At 46.8% G+C, this 19,832-nt stretch overlaps 1 protein-coding gene across 1 annotated transcript in view; it reads left to right on the top strand.

Annotated features, from left to right (window-relative positions):
* The window catches only part of LOC134471858 (collagen alpha-1(I) chain-like), a 69,647-nt gene extending 50,303 nt beyond the window's left edge, over nucleotides 1–19,344 (top strand). Inside the window, exon 5 of the mRNA XM_063232033.1 lies at nucleotides 11,314–19,344. Within this exon, the coding sequence (XP_063088103.1) occupies nucleotides 11,314–11,353 (40 nt within the window). The 3' untranslated portion in view covers nucleotides 11,354–19,344. The remainder of the gene's footprint in view (nucleotides 1–11,313) is intronic.
* Nucleotides 19,345–19,832: the final 488 nt, after the last annotated feature.

Raw genomic sequence — 19,832 nt, forward strand, 5'->3', positions numbered from 1 at the left:
TGTTCCTTCCACAAAGACCATTCCAGAACAGAGCTAAGGACTTGTAGGTTTTCTGCTCAGAGAGATGGAGACGTGAAAGCTGATTCAGGGTGAAAAGGCTTGGGAGAGGGGTGGGTGTGCAGAGGGTCTCACAGGAGACAGATGCAGCCTAGATGATGCCCACTGCCTCTCTCATCTGTGTGGTTACCTGCAGAGCCAGCAAGGTCAGCTCACGGTCACCTTGGGAAGAGAACATGGTTAGCATTCCAGCTGCAGGCAGATGACCACTCTTGCTTTAAGTCTCATCACACCCATGAATATCCTCAAAATGACCCCCCTTAACTTCCTCCCTCCTTCCAGAAAGGAAGAGGAGGAGGAAGAGAGGGAGGTGGTAGAAGGGGAAGAAGAAAAGGAGGCAGGGTCTGTTTCCTGCTGACTCCATGGAGTAGAGCTAGATTTTCAGGGCTTCTCTGAGGGTAGATCTTACCTCAGATATGTGGACCTTAAGTGGCTTCATGTAGTGTCACACATGAAACCTAATGACCACAATGGCTGTGCCGTACAGTCTGGGTCACAAAGCGCTGGCCATCACCCTCCCTGGTCCTGGTAATGCTTGTTGCTTTAGTTCCCATCAGGTCTGAGTCTCTCTTCTTCTCACTAGGGACTCGGACAACTTTAGTGTCAAGAAAGAACCTAGCTATCAAGCGTGGTGGTGACGACTCTGCCAGCTTGAGAATCTCCAGCCTTCTCCTCCAGCCAGGCTGATAGGTTCAAAAATCTTTTTCCCAGTTAGGAAACACTATCAGTGCCCAGAGTTCACCCGGGGAATTGCACACTCTGCTATTTCCATGATGGAGAAGTCAATGCGGAACAAACTATAAAGTTGTTAAAGCAAGGACAACCTGGTTTCCTTCCTCTCCAGAGGCTGGAGCATCTCAAGGTATCCAAACACCACCTTCCTCAGCCAGCTCCTGAGTCCCTAACCCTTCCCGCTCATGCGATTGTGTCAGAGACCCTGGAGCAGTCCAAGCATGTCTCACCAGGGAGTCCGGATATTTGTCCCATCTGCACTCTGCTCCACGGCTCCTCCAGCCCTGTAACCTTGAGTCAGTTATCCAACCTCATCCCAAACCTCAGCATTTTCATGTCCAAACCAGGTTAATGACACTGCCTGTGTCTCCCTGAGTTGTTCTGAGCACCTGGATTAGCTCATACGGAAGAAACCACTTGGAAGCAAGATATTCTGCATGGTATCTTAACGTGAAGATTGTAAGATACCTCTAGGCTGATGAGAAAGCAAAATTGCAGTGGACCCTTGAGTCTCATACACTGACTGATCCCAGAGCTGGCACAGAATTAAATTCCTCAGGTCTGTTCTGTGGTGCTTCTAGGAAGTTCAGTCTTTACATAGGGGTTTTCTTAAGAGAAATATTCATTTCACTGTGGTTTCTGATAGGTTGCACTTCTGTTAAATTTTCTTTGACACAAGTTATGGGAAAATAGGGATAAATCATCACGACCACTTTTCCAGTAAATACTGTGTAGCCTTCTTGAAGTCATGACCTAGGTCCAAACGTGGCCCAGCGAATACCTGGGAAACGGCAGCACTAGTGAGCAAGCCCCCCGGAGGGTGACCACGGCTCTGTGTTTCCTCACCTGTCAGTAAGGTTTCCCAGGTCTGGCCCTGGTGCATTTCCTTTTCCCATTACCTTCCTTCCAGGCCTGCATCGCACAGCCTGAGCATCATGCCAGCAAAAGCAGGGTCCTTCCAGCCTGGCAGAGAACTGGACTGAGCCAGACCCCTCATGTAGTGCTGGGGATAGTCTGTATTCAGGTGGTTTATGCAGTACCAGGGATGGAACCCAGAGTTTCACATTGAGCTGCATCCCCAGCACCTCTCCCAGCATCTTGCTAAGTCATTAAACTGCTCAGCTGGGACCCAAGCTTGGGATCCTCTGCCTCGGCTTCCCAGAGTGCTGGGATTACAGGCTTGTGCCACCATGCCTGGCTCACATTCTGAATTTCAATCCATTCCAAGTACAAACTGGAACAAGGACTCTCACTTGAATTATGATGGGATTCAGCCATGCCTGGGCAAGCTGGGCATCCTGCAGCAGTCCGGCACTGCCAAGGGTCCGACTGGAGGAGGAAGCAAAGAGAACTGCAGAAGAAGGCAGGCAGGGAGAGGGAAGGGTGGAGCGGAGGGCAGCTGGCTGAGGTCACTGGGAAGGATCTGCGAGGAGAGCAGGCTGCCTAAGCAATGTCCCCAAGGTCTGCACCCCATGGGCTCACATCAGGCACCCAGGAGAGCATGTTACTCTCAAGAATGGAGGAAAGGAAGGAGCTGAGACCTTGGGAGAAGGAGGAAGGGCCAGGCCTGATGCCAGAGCTCTGCTGTGACTGAAGCTGCATCTTCAGCTCCAGGGACATCAGCCAGCTCAGGGCAGGCCTGAGTGGGACCAGCTGTGGTTGGCAGCAGCCAGAGCCTTTGCCAGCACTGGAGACATGGCTGATGGTTTACAGATTGCAGTGTAAGAGGCTGGGTCCAGAGAGGAGGCGAGTGGCTCAGGGCAGCGAACAGACACACAGCACCCAGGAAAGATAGCAAGAGCATGAGGGAGCTGGCATACTGTGTGGGACCCTCTAGGCAGTGGCCTTTCTCTGTATCTCTCTGACAACCTAGTCTTATGAAACCTCATTCTTGCGAGACCCAGCTAAGTAAGACCTGGCTAAGACCCGGCAGGAGACCAGCATTGATCCATTCTGAGTTCAGTGGGCCCCTGATCCAGTCACCTAATTTTCACACTTCCCCAACACTCAAAGGTTCCACTTCCACATCAGGACAGGAGAGCACCCAGCTTTCAATGTCTCCACCTATGGAAGTAAGCTGGTTCTTGACTGCAGCATGGCCTGGGAGGGAGACACAGCTGGTTGAGGAGGAATCCAGGAACCTGGAGGGCATGGCTTGCACTTTGGGTAAGAGCTGATTCAAGAGACTCAGGAGAAGAGCTCAGAGAGAAGAGCTCAGTGAGTAGAGACAAGGGAGCCTCTGTGTCCATGGAGAGCACAGCTGGGGATTTATAGTATTGTAGGTGGTGTCTGGACATAACAAGACCAGAGTAAGTACTCTGCACAATTTAGATGTACAGATGGACCCAGCCCCCAAAGCATCCCAGCTTGTTGCCAGCAGGTCCCTGGAATGGGATCAAAGTTCTTTCCCTGCCCTGTGAGATGCTGCAGAGCCCAAGGTTGCAACCTGTGGATAGCCAGAACCATGCATGCACACGTGCATCTAGTTAGAAAAGCATTGCTGGGAAGGATCAATGAAGAAAGTGCAGAGAATTGCCCAGTACAGAGCTGCCTTCCTGAACTTCCGGCAGCTCAGAGGCAGAGGCAGGAGGATAACAAGCTCAAGGCCAGTCTGGGCAACTTAGTGAAACGCTGTCTCAAAACAAAATATAAAGAAGGGGCTGAGGCTGTGTATCTCAGTGTAATCCTACATCCAATCCCCAGTGCCATGCAAAGAAAAAAAAATAAAAAAGGAAGTTCAGAAAATATAGAGAAGTATTAGAAGAAATCCAAGCGACCTGTGTTCCTATTCCTTATGAGTAATATGTATTCAGTTTTGCCTAATTCCTTTCCTGTCTTCTCTAAACAGATGTAAAGTATTACTCCGTTGTAACACAGTATATGCAGCTTTCCTCTCCCCTTGAGATCACGTGACAGAGAAGATGCCAGGCCTGCCAGCCTGGCTTTGCACATGTGTGTCATTATCTCAAATGTACTCTTTCTCTCTTGTACCAGTGAACTCCAGTATTCCCTACTCTAAGTGTTAAAAAACCACATCTGTGCAGAAAATCTTGGTGATAGTTCTAATTACTTCTTTAGGACAGATTCTTATGAATGGTTGGGATAGTATGTGTGCCTCTATGATGCCTGCTGGAACTCGATTGCCATAGTGCAGGTTTGGGGAAGCCTTTGCAATGTGGTCAGGTTATTGACACTATTCTTGCGGGACTGAGCTAGATCTCACAGCAGTGAGTGACTTCTTGCTCTCACCGGCCCGGACAAGCTACTTGTTATATAGCAAGGCTCCTTCTTTCCCTCTTTTGCACCTTCCACTGGGTGTTTGCCCCTCTACTCTCATGAGCTGAAGCCACTGAGGCCATCACTAAGTGTAGCTGTGATGTTTGCCAGCCATGGGGTCCATATACCATGGATTCCCTAGACTCCAGAACCCTGAGCTAAAATAGCCCTCTGCTCCTAAAATTTCAGCCTCAGGCAATTACAACCATAGAAAATGCGGTATGGAGCACAGGCACATTTTAGATATTCACGGTGTACTCTTTTCATTCTTGCAGTGCATATTTGTCTGGGGGGGGCACCCTGCTGTGTCCTGACCTTGTGGCCCAACATCCTTGGTGCTCATGGGTCTGCAGGAGAAGCATTAGAAGGATTTACATTCAGGCCTCTGTGCGCAAGATGCAGGAAGAGTCTGCTGCTGCCAACCGACACACCAGGGCGCCTGGGCACCTGCCCTGGCTGTCTTGTTTTGGTGATGGCCAAAGGACGGGCATGCAAGTTGTGGCCCAAGGAAACTGCCCAGGAATAGGAGCTGGTGGGGACACAGGCTCCCGGCAGTGGAGAAGGCGTGTACAAAGCTGTGGGAAGAAGTACAGGTGCATTCACATTCTTAAATGCGACCCTGACACTCCCATGAGGAGTGTCAGGGAAGCGACCACAGGGACAAGTGAGGCCATCACAACAGACTCTTCCAAGATGCCTAAGGAATTTGCTCACTGGCTCAGAGGTGATAAGAAGAGAGAAGTGGTCACTCTGTTGCCCATCTAGCAGAGGAGGACGCTAGCTGGAGGCTGGGATAATAAGCCAGGTGAGAAGAGCCATCATTTAGGGAGATGATGGCAAAGATGGAAAAGGACAGTTTCCGGGCTTTTTAGGGTAAAATATCAACAGAATTCTGTTCCTGATGAGATCTAGGAGATAGGAGTGAGTAAGGGTTCAGAGAGCCCCCCAGCCTGTCTGTTGTGGACGCTTGCTGGGGGATAGCACCAACCGAGCAGGAAGGACAAACAGGCATCAGAGCTGGCAGGATGCAGCGGGCAGCAGGCACTGGGACCTGTTCATTCAGCCAAGCAGTACTACAGTGGCAGAGGAGACAGAGGTGGAGGTGGGAGGAATTTACATCAGGGTGCTCCACGTTCTCGATGTGGGACCAGGTACCACTACAAATGTGCCTGGATACAGCAGATCCTACTCATGGTGCGCCCTGCTTCTCACCTCTCTCTGTCCCCTGCAGACCCCTGAGCTCCTGGGTTCCAGCTACCCTGTTTCTTTTTCACTGTCTACAGGCTCAAGACATGACCTGGCACTGCTGTCAACACACAGACACTGAGCGAATGTAAAGGATTCATTACCCACAGCTCAGGTGCACCCAACTGCTCCTAAAGCAAATTTGAAATAGAAGTGAGCACTCTGCCTGCAGTGTGGAGCTGGGGAGGAACTTGGGGTTGAAGACTCTGGGTCCTCGATGTCCATGGAAGTGGCATGAGAAGCAGACTGGGCTCATAGAGATCCCGACCTCCAAGGGGGCAAAGAGCATCACCATCCAAGATGATGATTATACTCAAAGGCGCTCCCATCAGGGTGGCCAGTCATGATAAGTCACGAGTCTCTCAAGGGCCAACGAGATAATCAGTAGTTTGCTTCTTTTTTTTTTAAATTTTATTTAAAAGGAAAAAGAGAAAAAAACAAAACAAAATAAAGTGGTGTAAGGGTACAAGTAATACAGAACTACAAAAAAAAAAAAAAAAAAACAGTAAGAAATCACCAGTTAATAGATTACATATTATCATCTTAGAGATAGTTGCTCAAAGTAGTTTGCTTCTAAAGCGGGTCGCTCATCAATCATAGGGAGTCTGGCATTTGTGTGAACTGCATCAGTGCTGGCCTTTGGTAAATGTTGAATGACTATTTGGGGACTATGGTGTTGGGAGGGGTGGAATGATTGGCTCTCCTGCAGAGCATGCAGGGCGCTGGGTGACATGGCTTCACACAAGCCTGGGTGCAGCAGATCTGAGCAGAGTGAGAGACTACCGGCTCAGAGAAGGGGCTGGGTGACCCGTAGGCAGCAACTCACTGGGTGTGAAAGTAACGGACTGGACGCCAGAGGGCACAGGCAGCTGGCAAAGCAGGTGATGACAGAATATTGGCATTGGGTTTCCCAGCAAGCAGCGTACTGGTCATCTTTGGTGGCGTGATTCTTTGAAGGGAGGCAAGGACACTGTGATGCCAGGCTGTGGCTGGGCTTGTGTGTTTTGGTAAGGTCAGAAAGGGAGGACAAGAACTGGGTAGCTCTGACAAGAGACTGGGCCTCCTCAGGAGGAGGAAATGGAGCATGTGTCTCCCTGTCCACTGGGCTGATGGCCTGTGCGTTCCTGATTTGGCAAAATGATGCTTCAGGGTCAATACACGGTGTTTCACAGCGGGAACACTATGGTGCTGGAACTCAGGCCTGCCTGGGATGTGTTAGGCCTGTGCACCAATCACTGAATGATACCTACAGCCCTACTGTTTGAATTTTTGGCCTTTATTCCATTGCTAGCAATAGTGAATATTTTCTGGTGATTACGTCTAATTTTTATATTGCTATTCATGTCCTTTGCCCAATATTCTTTTATATTAGTCACCATCTTACTCATTTTGAAGATGTATTTATATCATAATTGCTTTGTAGTGGCATTTCAGGCAAATATATTTTCTCAGTAGTCCAAGGACAAAATTATCACATTTTAGTTTAGAGATCTTAATTGGCTTTATTTTCAGTTTGCAAAATTGGACAACCCTGCCTTCCACAAAATAATCAGCGTTCCAAAGAGTGAGCAGAGAAAGTTGGTTTTGTAAGTGGAGAAGGGTCAAAGAAAGCTGAAACCAGACCAGCAAAGCATGGCTTGATCATTTCATCGTAAATGGGGAGCAGGGAGAAGGAGCAATAGGGAAACAGCTGGTTATTAACACCAGGTCACTTCAGATTATTTTCCTGTGAGGGTTAGAGAAGAGGGAAGGTTGTTACTGTGCCAACTGAAAGGAGCCCATTGAGGAAATTTGGCTGTTATCACCCCAATCCTGATTTTTCAGGAAGGATGAGTTGGGAGGCATGGTATGCCTGCTGCCTGTATCCTAGGATGAAAAGCATACAGTTCTGAAAGGTATGCAGCAGCCCAGGAAACCAGGCATCCAGGCAAGACCGAAGCCCTGCTGAGGTTGGTGGATGGCCTGCAGACTGTGCAGTACCAAGGTGCCAGCTGGAGGAGCCAGAAGTGTCCCGCTGGAAAGGTGGGCCAGCAAAGAGGTCAGGGACAGACAACTGCAGGACGGCACTCAGAAGCCACAGCATTTCTGCAGCCTGCAGTGTGCACCTGCTGCTCTGCCCACACCTGACAGCCGTCTCAGCCTTTGAAGGTGGTGCTGGAGGTGTTGGCTGCAGCAGGAGGCTCAGCAAGACAACGCCAGAAGTTAGCACTCGAGATCCAGCAGCAGCAAGAGGTTCTTATGGCCAGAGATGGATGCAACTACTGCTGCAACCAAAATGTCCTGCTGGTTCTGGCCCAAGGTGCAGGCATCAGGAGAGTCACTCAGTTACTGGGAAACTGCTGGCTGGGCATGTGTATGACCTGTGATCATAAAACATGGTGAAAGTTAAACATTTTTAACAATCTACTAAGAGACATGTCAAGAAGCTCAAATCCCTCAAAATCTTCTTACTTTCAGATACATTTAACCCATCCTTCTTTCTACTTTATGAAGCAGTTCTGGAGTGCTCTTTCCTGAGTGTCTTCAGCTGCACTAGGCTGATTGCCTCAGTGTTCCGAGTTGATGAAAGTCATTTACCTTTCAAGGTCATGTTGACTTTGGGGCAGAGCCAGCAGTTGCAGGGTGCAGCAGCAGCCAGTGTATTTTTGATCACATATCATAAAGACACTCATGAAGAAGACTTCCAGAGCTGCTTCAGAAAGTGCAAGAAAGGTGGGACAAGTATGTGCAATGGAAAGGAGAGACTTTAAGAAGGATTCGTGGCAATGTGTCTTTATTTATTTTATTTCATTTTATTTTTTATTTAAAGAGAAAGAAAAACATGGAGGAAAAAAGCGTAGAAATAATACAGAATTACAGAAAAATAAATGGTAAGAAATCAGTTGATAAGTTACATATTGTCATCTTAGAAATAGTTGTTAGGTTACAAAATTAAAGTATGTAAAGTGACATTCAAATAGTGACACTGCCAACAGTTCTACTCAATGATCCAACAAAAGCTTCGTAATATGGTTATCAGTCCAAACACACTTGTTTTTTATCTTAAAGAGGGTAAGATTAAACATATCAAAACAGAACAGTTCAAAAAGAAACAATTTAAAGAAATACGGATTTCAAAGCAAGTCCACTGGAGATCTTCACTGTCTATCGTATTGTCTCTAGTTTTCTTCCAAATAGTTGTCCCCATCTTCGCACACATTGAATACATACTGCATGTTATAGAACTAATCAAATCATTACAGGATGATAGAGGCTTTTTAGGTCTTCAAGATCTGCCATTGGGGAAGACACTAATGACTACCATAGTGAGCCTACCAGTGTGTGGGCTGAGAATAACCCCCATCCTCATAAGCAACTGGCTGGGTTGATAGCAACTGAGGTATAAAAAGTAATTGAATGCTTGTACTATTTGGTTGATTTTGTAGGCCTGGGACCAGTGGTCTAAGTATCTATTGGGAGGATGATAGCATGCAATATAGAAAATATGAGGGATTTCCTTCTATCTGCAGTTAGTTATTACAGACCGAAAACATGTACTAGTCAAAAAATGAAAAAAATTAAAGTCTGGATAAATCTGTTATGAATATTCATATCAAAATCTTAACAATGTTACAAACAAACGTGGAGGAAATAATATTTTCTTTAGTTTGAAAAACTTTAACAAAAAAGGAAATTGAAATAAATGATCACAAGTGATTCTAGCACATTTTTTGGAGTTTGTAACATGCCTGAGTATTTAATCCACTCCATACTGAGCTTCAGGTCTTTTGTACAATAGAGGTTACTTTCTGTAAGCACCTGAAACTAAAATCCTCTGTTCCAAAAGCAGTGTTCAGTGTAACTCAATGAAAGAAAGCTCGAAGCATCAGTACTTCAGTTGAGAAGATGAAATTATTCCTATTTTCAGATAATGTATCTGCTTATCTAGAAAATATTTTAAAAAATTAAATTTCTTTTAGCAATAGAATGCAATTCAGCTAAGTGCACTGGTTTCAAAATTAATATCCATCTTCAGTTATTACAATAAACACACAGTGCTGAAATATGATCTTTTTATAAAATAAAAATATGAAATATAAAAATATAAATATATTAAACAATGTACAGAACCTATCAAACTCTCTATACGTCTTGAAGGACATTAAGAATAAAAATAAATAAGAAGGAGGACCTACAAAATTTTTGGATGGACAGATATTCAACATACCAATTTTCCCTCACTGAATCCATGCAACCAGTGTAACCCCTCAGGATGCCAGCGGGCATTTGTGTAGTGCTGTGACAGCTGAGGGTATCTGGAGACACAAACGCTGGGAAACTGGATCCCTGTGCATACCGATCAGTTCAGGGAGGATACAGAAGGATCCGTGCATAATGTTTTCCCCTCGTCTGTGAAGCTTGCAGGCTGACCCGAGATTTCACAGACCCGCATTTCTGAGTAAGCACACACGTTACTCCCATGACTAAAAATGGGAGTGCCATTACAGTATTTCCATCTTGTAGAGAAGTGATTCTTAACTTTCACTGCTCACCAGACATGTATAAGGGCTTAAAAACAAAACAAAACACCCCAGGAGGTGGCACATGCCTGCAATCCCAACCCTCGGGAGGCTGAGACAGCAGGAATGCTATGAGCACAAGGCCAGCCAGGAAAACACAGTGAGAGACCATGTCTCAAAAAATAAATCCAAAACACAATAAAACAAAACACTCCCCAGTGCAGTAGGTCTTGTCTCCAGCTCCCGATCAGACATATCCAGGTAAGGGCTCAGGCATGAGTATTTTTAAAAAGCTCCCAGTGGCTCCATGTGCAATGGGGCTGAATTCTACGCTACAGGGAAGCCCAGACTTGGCCACAGTCTGGAAGCTCAGCTGTGAATTTAGTGGGTGGACAACGGCATTAAACACACAGGTAGTCACTGAAACGGGGAAGCCACTGGTATATGTGACTCCAAGGGTTTCAGGCTGCAACTAAAGGCTTTTCAGTTTAAAACTCATATTTACACATCTGACTTTTGTCCATTTACCGAGCCCCTGATTCATTTTTCATTCACTGCATATTCAAAGACAACAGTGCCCACCAGAAATCCTTGAGTTTATCCTGCCTAATGTAAGGAGATGCTCAGCCAGTGACTGGCGAGTGGATGAAGGTTGCCTTCATTAGTAAGTCGTAACTGCCTGGTTCTTCCTAGAGCTGTTTTATAAACTAATTTCTCTTCACTTCAACTGCCCCTGGGCTCCTAGTTAACTGCTCTGGGTGGACCAAGCCAGGAGTTCGTGGATGGGCGTAACAGTCACCCTTTCACTCAGCTGAGGACCTGCAGACTCATACCCAGGTTACCACGTGGCACACAGGTGTCTCTCCACAGCTAAGTTACTCAAGAAGGACAGCAAGAAAAATCTGGCTGGTATGAGTTGGCTTTACTTGAAGTAAGGCGTTCCATGATGGCTTCCATATTGAAAATCAGGTCATCAGAAAAGGCCCTTCCAATCCTCTCCACAACCAGTTACCTGCGCCAATAATTCTTGCTTAACTGTCTTGGGAAAGGGACTGCACCAAATATTTCAAAAGAGATAGAGCCGCTTATACCAGGCGAGGCTGATTGTAAGTGAGAAAGAAATTCAGATAGAACAGAGGGAAAGTGAGAGATGTCAAACAGCAAAATCATCCAATCAAATAGCTAGACACACAGGACATAAAACAGAAAACAGGACAGGGTTTGGGTAGGTAACACCCTGGGCCTGGATGCTGGACTCCAGTTGGCCTGCAGCCTTTCTACAGGGGCTTGTTTTGTGTGACATTTTACAAACTGTTAATAAAATGGCCCTAGCTGGGAGCTGTTTCTCTCTCATCTCCATGCTGGTGGGGCCGGGATGCGTGGCTCAGTCAGCTTTCTGGCTGTTTCTCTCTTGTGTCCCTGGGAGTTCGCTTCCCAGGAGAGTGATGGAGGGAGATAGAGAATGGAGGGTGATGCTATCTACAGTGTTACTGATGTTTTGCAGGAGCCAGCCATGGTTCAGACTGACAGCGTCCGGCTTCTGAAGCACCATCCAGAGACAAGGAGGAGGCGTTCTCGGGGAGCGAGCAGCCTTGCAGGAGAGTGGGCGTGAAGATGAGGTGCCAAGCAGAAGTAATGCTCAAAACCGGAAAATTGCACACTTAAAAACCTAAAAAGAATCCGAATGAAAGAAGGGAGAGTTAGTCCAGAAAGAAAACGCCAAGAGGTGACAGGTGACGTTGTTAAGAGTCATCAGAAATATACAGAAGATGATTTCACAGGGGGAGCAAGAGAGATCTGTTTTTTTCACATGGTGAGAAGGGGGAAGAACTTACCTCTTCTCTCCTCTTCTTTATGTTTTGAAGAAATATACGTTTAGGGCATCTTTTCCACCATGCAGTTGCTGCAGGTGAAATTCTATTTACCCACGTGAGTGTGCACTGACTAGAAAGATCCAGCAAGGCATGAGCTTTGTCTGCAAGAGGCTACCTAGAGGGGGTCCCTGGTGGCACTGATGGAACTGCTTCACCCGGTGTTTTTTGGAAACAGGGTAACAAAGATCCACATGAACCCCTGACCTGGGTGTTCTAGGCATGTTCTATTTATCTGTTCCTCTATGCTCAAATGCTCACCAAGTTGGAGAAAGCTGTGGAGTTGCTCCGGGGAAGAGTGTGCCTTGCGATTTACTATGTTGTCTACAGAGCAACGGGAAAGGAGAGAGGAATAGATTTGTGGGGATGAATACTTTGTTACCAGTTTAACACTAGCAAAAAATGGAGTACACACCTTGGAGCACAAGATTTTTAAGTCAGCGAATTCTTCATTCTTTGATTTCTTCCTCCTAAAGGCGGACATTCCAATCGCCTAGCGTACAACATAGATTGAATTGTGAAATAGGCTTCTGTCAAGCTGAGTGTGCCGAGAGCGGACACAAGTTCCAAATGACTTGTCAAGTTTCAAACAACTACCCAGACTTGAAAACTTGGTCTTTTTCTCCTGGGAGTTCTTGCATGGTAGCCTGCTCTCGGCTTTGATCTTGACAGACTATTACAACTTAGAGACTTTTCAGTTTAGGAGCACTTGCCTGGGGCAAAACAGATAAATAAGTAAATACAAATAAATTGCTTTCGCTAAATTCCAGCTTCCCCAAAGGTTAATACATTTTCAAATTAATATGTACCCAAAGTGGCTAATTTGAAAACACTGCCCACAGGGGCATCGGGACCAGCTATGTGTGGGTGGCACTGGTATATGTCTGACTCACCTACCTGATGCCAGCTTATTCTTCCAGGTGGCACCACCTGGTCATGTGTTCTGGGTCTCCCAGGGGCCAGAAAGTCCATCTCCCCTTACACCAGGTGCTAGACTTCGTCTTTATTTCCCTTCTCCTCATCTTCAGTTTTCCATACCCTCATTTTTTGTTTCTCCCCACCTGCATGGATGTGAGCTGCTTGAGAAGAACCACTTTTATCTGATTAGTTCACAGCTACATCCCAAGGCCTGGCTCATTGTGACACTCGGTAAATATTTGCTGAATGAATAAATTAAAATATTTTCACCTAGACATCTGCACAGGTGAATTTGCTGGTTCCTGTGACGGGTATTTCAGAATCAATAGGATGCATGATGTGTATCTGTGCCGCTCTCTTTCTCATTTTAGATTTAAATATTCCAGGCTGAAGGCACATGGGTAATGTCCTGGCGGTCAGGAGAGCCAACTCCAGCCTCCACACTGTAGTAACAAGGGCTTATGAAGGACCAATCTGTGCTTTAAGAAAGATATGAAGCTGGCCATTCTGGAGCATGATTGCAAATTGGTTGAAGATGAAAAAAGAAAAAAATTCAATTATCAGCATTAAACAGGCTGAGTTTCACTTTCTAATGAACTATTCGTTGAATGTGTTTTTGGATTCCTTTGGTCAGAACCTGGCTGCCTGCTAATGTAGATTGCGAGACCCAGAGGCTCAGATGATGGAACAGTAAGAAGTTGCTGTCCTCTGACCCCACACCAGCAGAAGAACAGACCTGGCTGGCCCCCACCAGCAGGGCTCACTGTGGCAGGGCTGCCATGGCTCAGTCATCAGAACACTGTCTCAGAGACCAGCCAACGCCGTGCCCACGGGGTGCCGTCTCATCCTTCCACCCTCGAGCTGTGTGATGCCATAGAACCAAGGTCTTCGATGGGTTGCTGACAACAAGCTCTTGGGCTCCAGAACTGTGAGAAATACATTTGTGCTGTTTCTGCAGGTTACCTGATGCGCGCCTTACCTAAGCTGTCGCTGAAACACTAAACAAACGCGGGCAGGTAGAAAACCATGAAGCAGCGTCTTTCCGTGCTTTACTTTTGAAAAGATGAAGTGAGGTAAGATGAGCCGGTAGCATCTGATGTTTATTTATTTATCCTGCAGAAACACATCTGGGACCGCAGCATTTCCCGTGAGCTGCAGGCTCCTGTACGTCCAGTCACCACATGTGTTAACATGGCTGCTGTTACCTGCAGCCCGATCCACGCTGGAAGAGCCCGGCTGAGCCTGGGATTCCTCAGTACTTTGTGCTCTTCATCATCCATTTGCCTTGCTCCTTAATTGCTAAATCAGCGGGAACTCAGTCAAGTTCCAAACTGACATAAAAGAGAAATTGCTGGGTGCAGCTCCCTCCGCCCAGAGTACCCTGAAATAGAACCCTTGGGAGGAAAAGAATTTAACTCTCAATATTCTGAACTCAAGTGTCATTTGGCCTGCTTTCTGCTCCCCCTTTCCTTGTTAATGGCTGTTCTTAGACCACTTCACTCCACAGCACCTCTCCATACCTTTGCTTTGTCCCTGGGTCACTGTCATGTGTTGCCCATAACAAAGGAGGCTTGGGGTCATGCAGCACTGTCCCTCCACACTGCGATCAGTGCTTGCTGTCCACTTCTCCTCCTTCAGGAGCTGGGCCTGCCTGGGTCCCTGCAGGTCCCCTGGAAGTCCCTGAGCCTTATAGCAGGGCCAGCGGGGGTGTATTTTTAATTGATCACTGGGTTCAAAATCAATCATCTTCCTGCAAGGAAGATCTGCATGGGGCAAAGACTTGGAGGCAGACAATTTCTTGGGAAATCAAATTGCTGACCACCAATATGCCAAAAAGCCCAGCTGTGCAAATTGACTGGTTTCACTCATGAGTCTGAGTCGAGCAATTTACGCTTTTATCTTCCCAGCATCATTTTGAAGAGTCTGTTTCTACTTCTACTGCAGAGGGATCAAGACATGCACAAGAGTACATGGCAATGAAACATATGTCGGAGAAAGATTTATCCTGAATATATTGTTCATTAATAAGCATATTCATAAGAAGAATGTATTTATAATTCTGAATATTCAAGAATCGATTAAGATATATACTCTTCATGCATGTATTTATAAGCTTGTAACAAGAATGCATTTATAGAGAATATATTCATGAAGCACATATTCTCAAAGAGTAAGAATATATTCACAGGAACGCTTCATATTCAGAATCACATTCTCTAGCCTTAGGAGTTGCAGGGACAAATTGAATATTCCTTAAATAATATGAAGCAGAACCCGAGTGAGTAAATGTGGAGAGCCTGCCTCTGCCGTTCCCTGAGGAAACACCTCTAGATCCTGCAGTGTGCAAGGGCCAGGACTCGGGATGGAGATTTTGTAGACAAAAATGACTCAGTCCCAAGCCCCGGCATGTTTGAAAATCAGCACTGCTTGGCAAGTGAAAGGTGCCATGGCTTGCGGTCTTGTGTAATTAAGCTGTGAATCTCCTGGGATCCTTTTTAATATGTGAGATAAGAAGGCCAGGCTGTCTAATCACAGGGAGGGGGGAGGGGGAAGAGGTGTTCAGTAAGTAAAGACAGACTTTCTGTGCTTAGTGTCCTAGGGCTGTTGGAAATGGCAGAGAAACTTAATTTTGCAAAAGTTATCTGACATTGCAGGCGTTCAAAGATGACAGTCCTGAAGTCCCAAGCGCCCCAGGAGTTTTGCTAATGATCCAACTTCTAGCCTCGTGATGTGTATTCTTCATGTGATGCACAAACGGCCCTGTGGGACTGCTCTTTCTGAGAACCTGGAAGTTGGGATTTCATGAAGTCCATCTGGCAAATCTATGCTTTCTCCCTAATGAAACTCACACTCCAGGTGGGATTTAGAAAGGAGGCCAAGGCCAGGATCCTTCATGCTATAGGCACATGGATGCTGCTTGACTCAGACAGTGCACATGCACACATGTGCATGTGAGAGTCATGTGCATGCTCGTGTGTGCATGTGCACGCTCGTGTGTGTGTATGTGTGTGTGTGTGTGTGTGTGTGTGTGTGTCTGTGCGTTGGGGTCCTCCTGGCAGAATGAAGAGTTTCAACTCTCAATGCTCCAAATCCTTCTGGGGAGCAGGATGGGAGGGGAAGTGGTCAGAGTAAAAGCCAGAGGACAGAACTGAGCCCCAATGCCCCTCAGCCACAGCTGTACTCTCCCCTGGTTGGGCATGGAGCCCCTCCAAAGGGAGCGGGATGCAGAGCTCTCAAGCTCATCAGGCTCCCTGCACATTCAGGGCCATCTGTGGGTGACCCTGCTGGAAGGTCAGTCCCCCGTCAGCGGAAAGCATGGGTTGGTATGTGTTCATAATGCCCTTAATTCCTTTTTGATCCCCTTCCCCTTCTTTCCTGGGCTCCATCTCTTGGTCCCACTTCCCTTTGCGAAAGATCTGTCTCTCTACTTACAATAACCCACCTTTTACTTTGCTCTTTATTTACACCCTGGGTTTCTCATGAGTGTCTAATAAATAAAAAGAAATGGATTTGTGCTTCTTCTGTTTCCTCACAGCTATTTGTGGTAACAGTATCTTGTGTGTTACACTACCTGCATTTATAATTATGTGTCTATCCCCCAAATCAAGTTTTAAGACCTCGGCACAGGCGTGATTTCCTCCTTTGGCAGAGAGGCCACACCTGATGAAGAGACACCTCGCTGTGTGACAACAGTCAGCCACGAGGTGAGAATCAGGGATGAGTGCGCGGGCACAGGGTCCGTCCCCACTGATCTCCTGAGCTAACGGAGACAACAGACAGCACTGAGGGGAAGGTGTCGGGAAAGGCTGCTGGGGGTGTGCAGCTAGGACACCTTGGGCAGAGGATCCTCAAGTGTGAGGCCGGGAGGGGGCAGGATGGGCTGAATCTGGGGAAAAGGAGTTGAGTGAAGATTTCAATGTGGAATCACAACGTGGGAAAACCCAGAGGGAGAGGAGAGAACAGAACACACACAGTGTGGGGCCAGCTCTCCAGGTTTGGGACAGACAGTCAGAAGGTTAGATTTTCATTTCCTGGAATAGGCAGCTCCTTACCACTTACTTAGGAGGACTGAGCTCCCTTTGAAAGAGGGTGAGGCTGGGCACATGGGTGGCAGCATGGTGGTGCCTAGCAGGTATCCAGCAGGTGTCCAGCAGGTAACACTTGGCTCTACCACTAGTGATCACACCTTCTTCCAGGAATTTCAATCCCACCCAGTTCACTTGGCATCATTTTTTACAGCTCTAGGCCTTCCTGCTGAAATGACATGGATTAAATTATCTGAATCACAAATCTTGGGCATTCCACAGAGCCTATACAGTGAGCACCTGGGAAATTCTTAACAGGAAAACCTCCAGTTGAATCCATCTAACCATTAACCCACACCCTGAGGGAACATGGTAGTCAAAATCACTTGCTCTGCTACTGACACCTGGGGTACCTGAATTCCTCCACAGCAGGACAAAGAGGGCTTGGGCCCAGGTCACAATGACACAGTCACTCGGACAGGGGTGGTGTGGGTTTTGTTTCATCTGTTCCTTATCATTTTGAGTATATAAAATTATAATAGCAGGAGCAGAAATTTTCAATGCACAGGGCAGTCAACAAAAGAGAAAGCAAAACAACACACAAGACACAGAAACAAAATTTACATCAACTGACCTTATGTGGAAACTACATTTAGGGAAGGCTCAAAAGAAGCATGGTGCATTCGTATGTTCTTGAGAAGTCTACTGTCTTCAGTGCCCTAAATTTTGAGCAAGTCTCTGAGCAAAATCAGCTTTCATAAACCACAAAGGCTCTTGGTGAAGTGTTTCATACGAGGCACCTTAGCACGGCTCCCTCTTTCTCCCCTCCCCAAAATGATGAAGGAGTCTCCACTTCCAGAGGGCCTCTGCGCTGTTGCTAGGGTAAGAGTACCAAGAAGTGGAAGAATTGAGAGGGACTCGTCTTCCCTAACTGTGGGTCTAAGGTATGAAACAAAACACCAATGAGATGGGACAACGAATCAGAACCTTTCAAACCAGACAGATGTCGGGCTCCTGCCTCAGCCATCGCCCCTTCTCCCGGTGTTACTGTCTGTCCAAGTGCATGCAGGCTCCTGGTGTATTTGTTACCCAGCTCCAGCTTCTCATTAGACAGCTTCCAAGCATGGCAGGAAATCCCGATGAAGTTGGGTCTGGCCCACCAGCTGGTGAGGGTGTCATTGCTGAAGGAAGGCCTTCGGGAGGAGGGGTCCTAGCAGCTCCTGGAAATGCCCACCAGGCTCTCTCTTGTCCCTGCTGGGAATGTTCCTTTATCGGGTTCCCCATATGTCTTGGGAGTGTGGCCTGCAAAGAGCTGATGGAGTAAGAAGGGGAATCCACACACCATGAGCACCTGTGCCTATTGTTGTTGTTTACAGTCATACTTTCCTGAGTAAAGTACCCACATGTCACTGTGAAATCTTGTCCAAAACACTACAGTTCCATCACTTAAGACTCACTCAATCCATTTCTTCTCATTTATTAAACACTCATGAGAAACCCAGGGTGTAAATAAAGAGCAAACTCAAATGCAAGATGAGTTAGCTGGGGGCCATGCCCAGCGCGGGCCTGGTGAAAACTCACCCAGGATATGGATGAAGACTGTAACTTGCTGCTTTACTGCTTGGAAGACTTCTGTTTGCAAATGGAAAGTGGACTGCTTTTGCATCGAGGAGGATACAGGTGGATGTGTGGGCCTTGGCCTGTTGGCTGTCACACATCAGAGCAAGAAGTATCCCCAGCCACTGAAGCCCTGACACCTGATTGCCAATGAAAACCTCTGCCCTCACAAGCAGCAGGCACTACAAGGGTCCACACTAAATACAGCAATGACTGTGGAGTCATTAAAAGCAACTGATGGGCACTCGTCCCATCGCTGGAGAGCAAAGGTCCATGTGCCATGAGCAGCAGACCCTCTTCCCCTGCTTCCTGGCCCAAGGCAGCTTCATCCTCCCTGAGGCCCTGGGAGCTCCTGGACATCAGGATGGAACCGTAGACCATCGGAGCTGGGCCCAGCTTGATCTCCATGACCTTGACGATGTCCACCCAGGCCATGTATCTGCTGCAATCAAATACATGAACTCAAGTCAAACCCACCTGCCACAAAAGTCAGTTTGTCCAGCCAGAGCTCCTGGATGCTTGGTGACTCTGGGGAGCTGGCAGCAAGAGAATGAGGTGTCCTTTATCTGCCCATCAGCTGTCTGTTCTCCCCACCTGGAAACAGAGAGAAGCCAAAGCAGAAATGTGGGTGTATGGTCACCGTCTCCAGGTGGGTTCTGCTGGGCTTTCTTCCTGGCTTGAATGAACCTGTATAAAGAGCTTTAAGACTAACACCAAGAATCTCAAGGACTCTTTCCTGAGAGAACCATGTGCAATGTGATACTTAGTACCATGTATAACAGTGCAGTTCATCCCAGGCTGCCAATCCAGCAAAAGTAAAGAACGTACAGCATTGCCGCAGGATTGGGCATCTCACTGCTGCCAAATTCACATCTCAGCGATGATGAAGGCCTCAGTTTTAATTTTTAAAACAAAATCTGCTTCAACCCCCCCCCCCACACACACACATACACACACACACATTCGGAATCATAGCAGTCTTTATAGAAAATGTTCAGGGAAGTTATCTTTGGCTGGTAGGATGATGATTGGGTTTTACTTCCTCCTTTTAATGTCTCTGTGTTTTAAGGTTTCCATCCAGAATAAAAACTATGGTACCCAGAACTGTCTACACAGTAAATGTTTTATTTTGTGACTTTGAAAGGTGTTTTATTTTTTATTTTTATGTGTTTTGCACTGCAGGGGAATTGAACCCAGAACCTCACATGTGTTACGTGAGTGCCCTATCATAGAGCCTCAGCTCTGCAAAGTATTTTGAAAGGAGTTCAGAGTGACTCTTGGCTGGAGGGGACCGGGTTCTGCAGAGCGCCCTGTCCCAAGGCAGTGTGGTACTGTTTTGCTCAATGCAGTAATTACTACGCCATGTACATGGCAGATTCAGTCCTCATATTGTGAACTTTCAATACCTTTATCCTATTATAAAAACCTTAGAAAAACCACACATTTCAGTCTGAAGTGTGACAACTTTCCCAAATCACAGAGGGCAAGTGGCTACTGCCCAGAGGACCTAGAAACCAGAGCTGGACTCGCAGGCCATGCAAGGTCATGGCCCTCTATCATATTGTTTATGGACACAGCTGGCTCAACTGACT

The sequence above is a fragment of the Cavia porcellus genome, unplaced genomic scaffold (assembly GCF_034190915.1).
Source record: "Cavia porcellus strain 051 isolate PalLab524CR breed Dunkin Hartley unplaced genomic scaffold, mCavPor4.1 scaffold_20, whole genome shotgun sequence".
NCBI classification, from domain to species: Eukaryota; Metazoa; Chordata; class Mammalia; order Rodentia; family Caviidae; genus Cavia; species Cavia porcellus.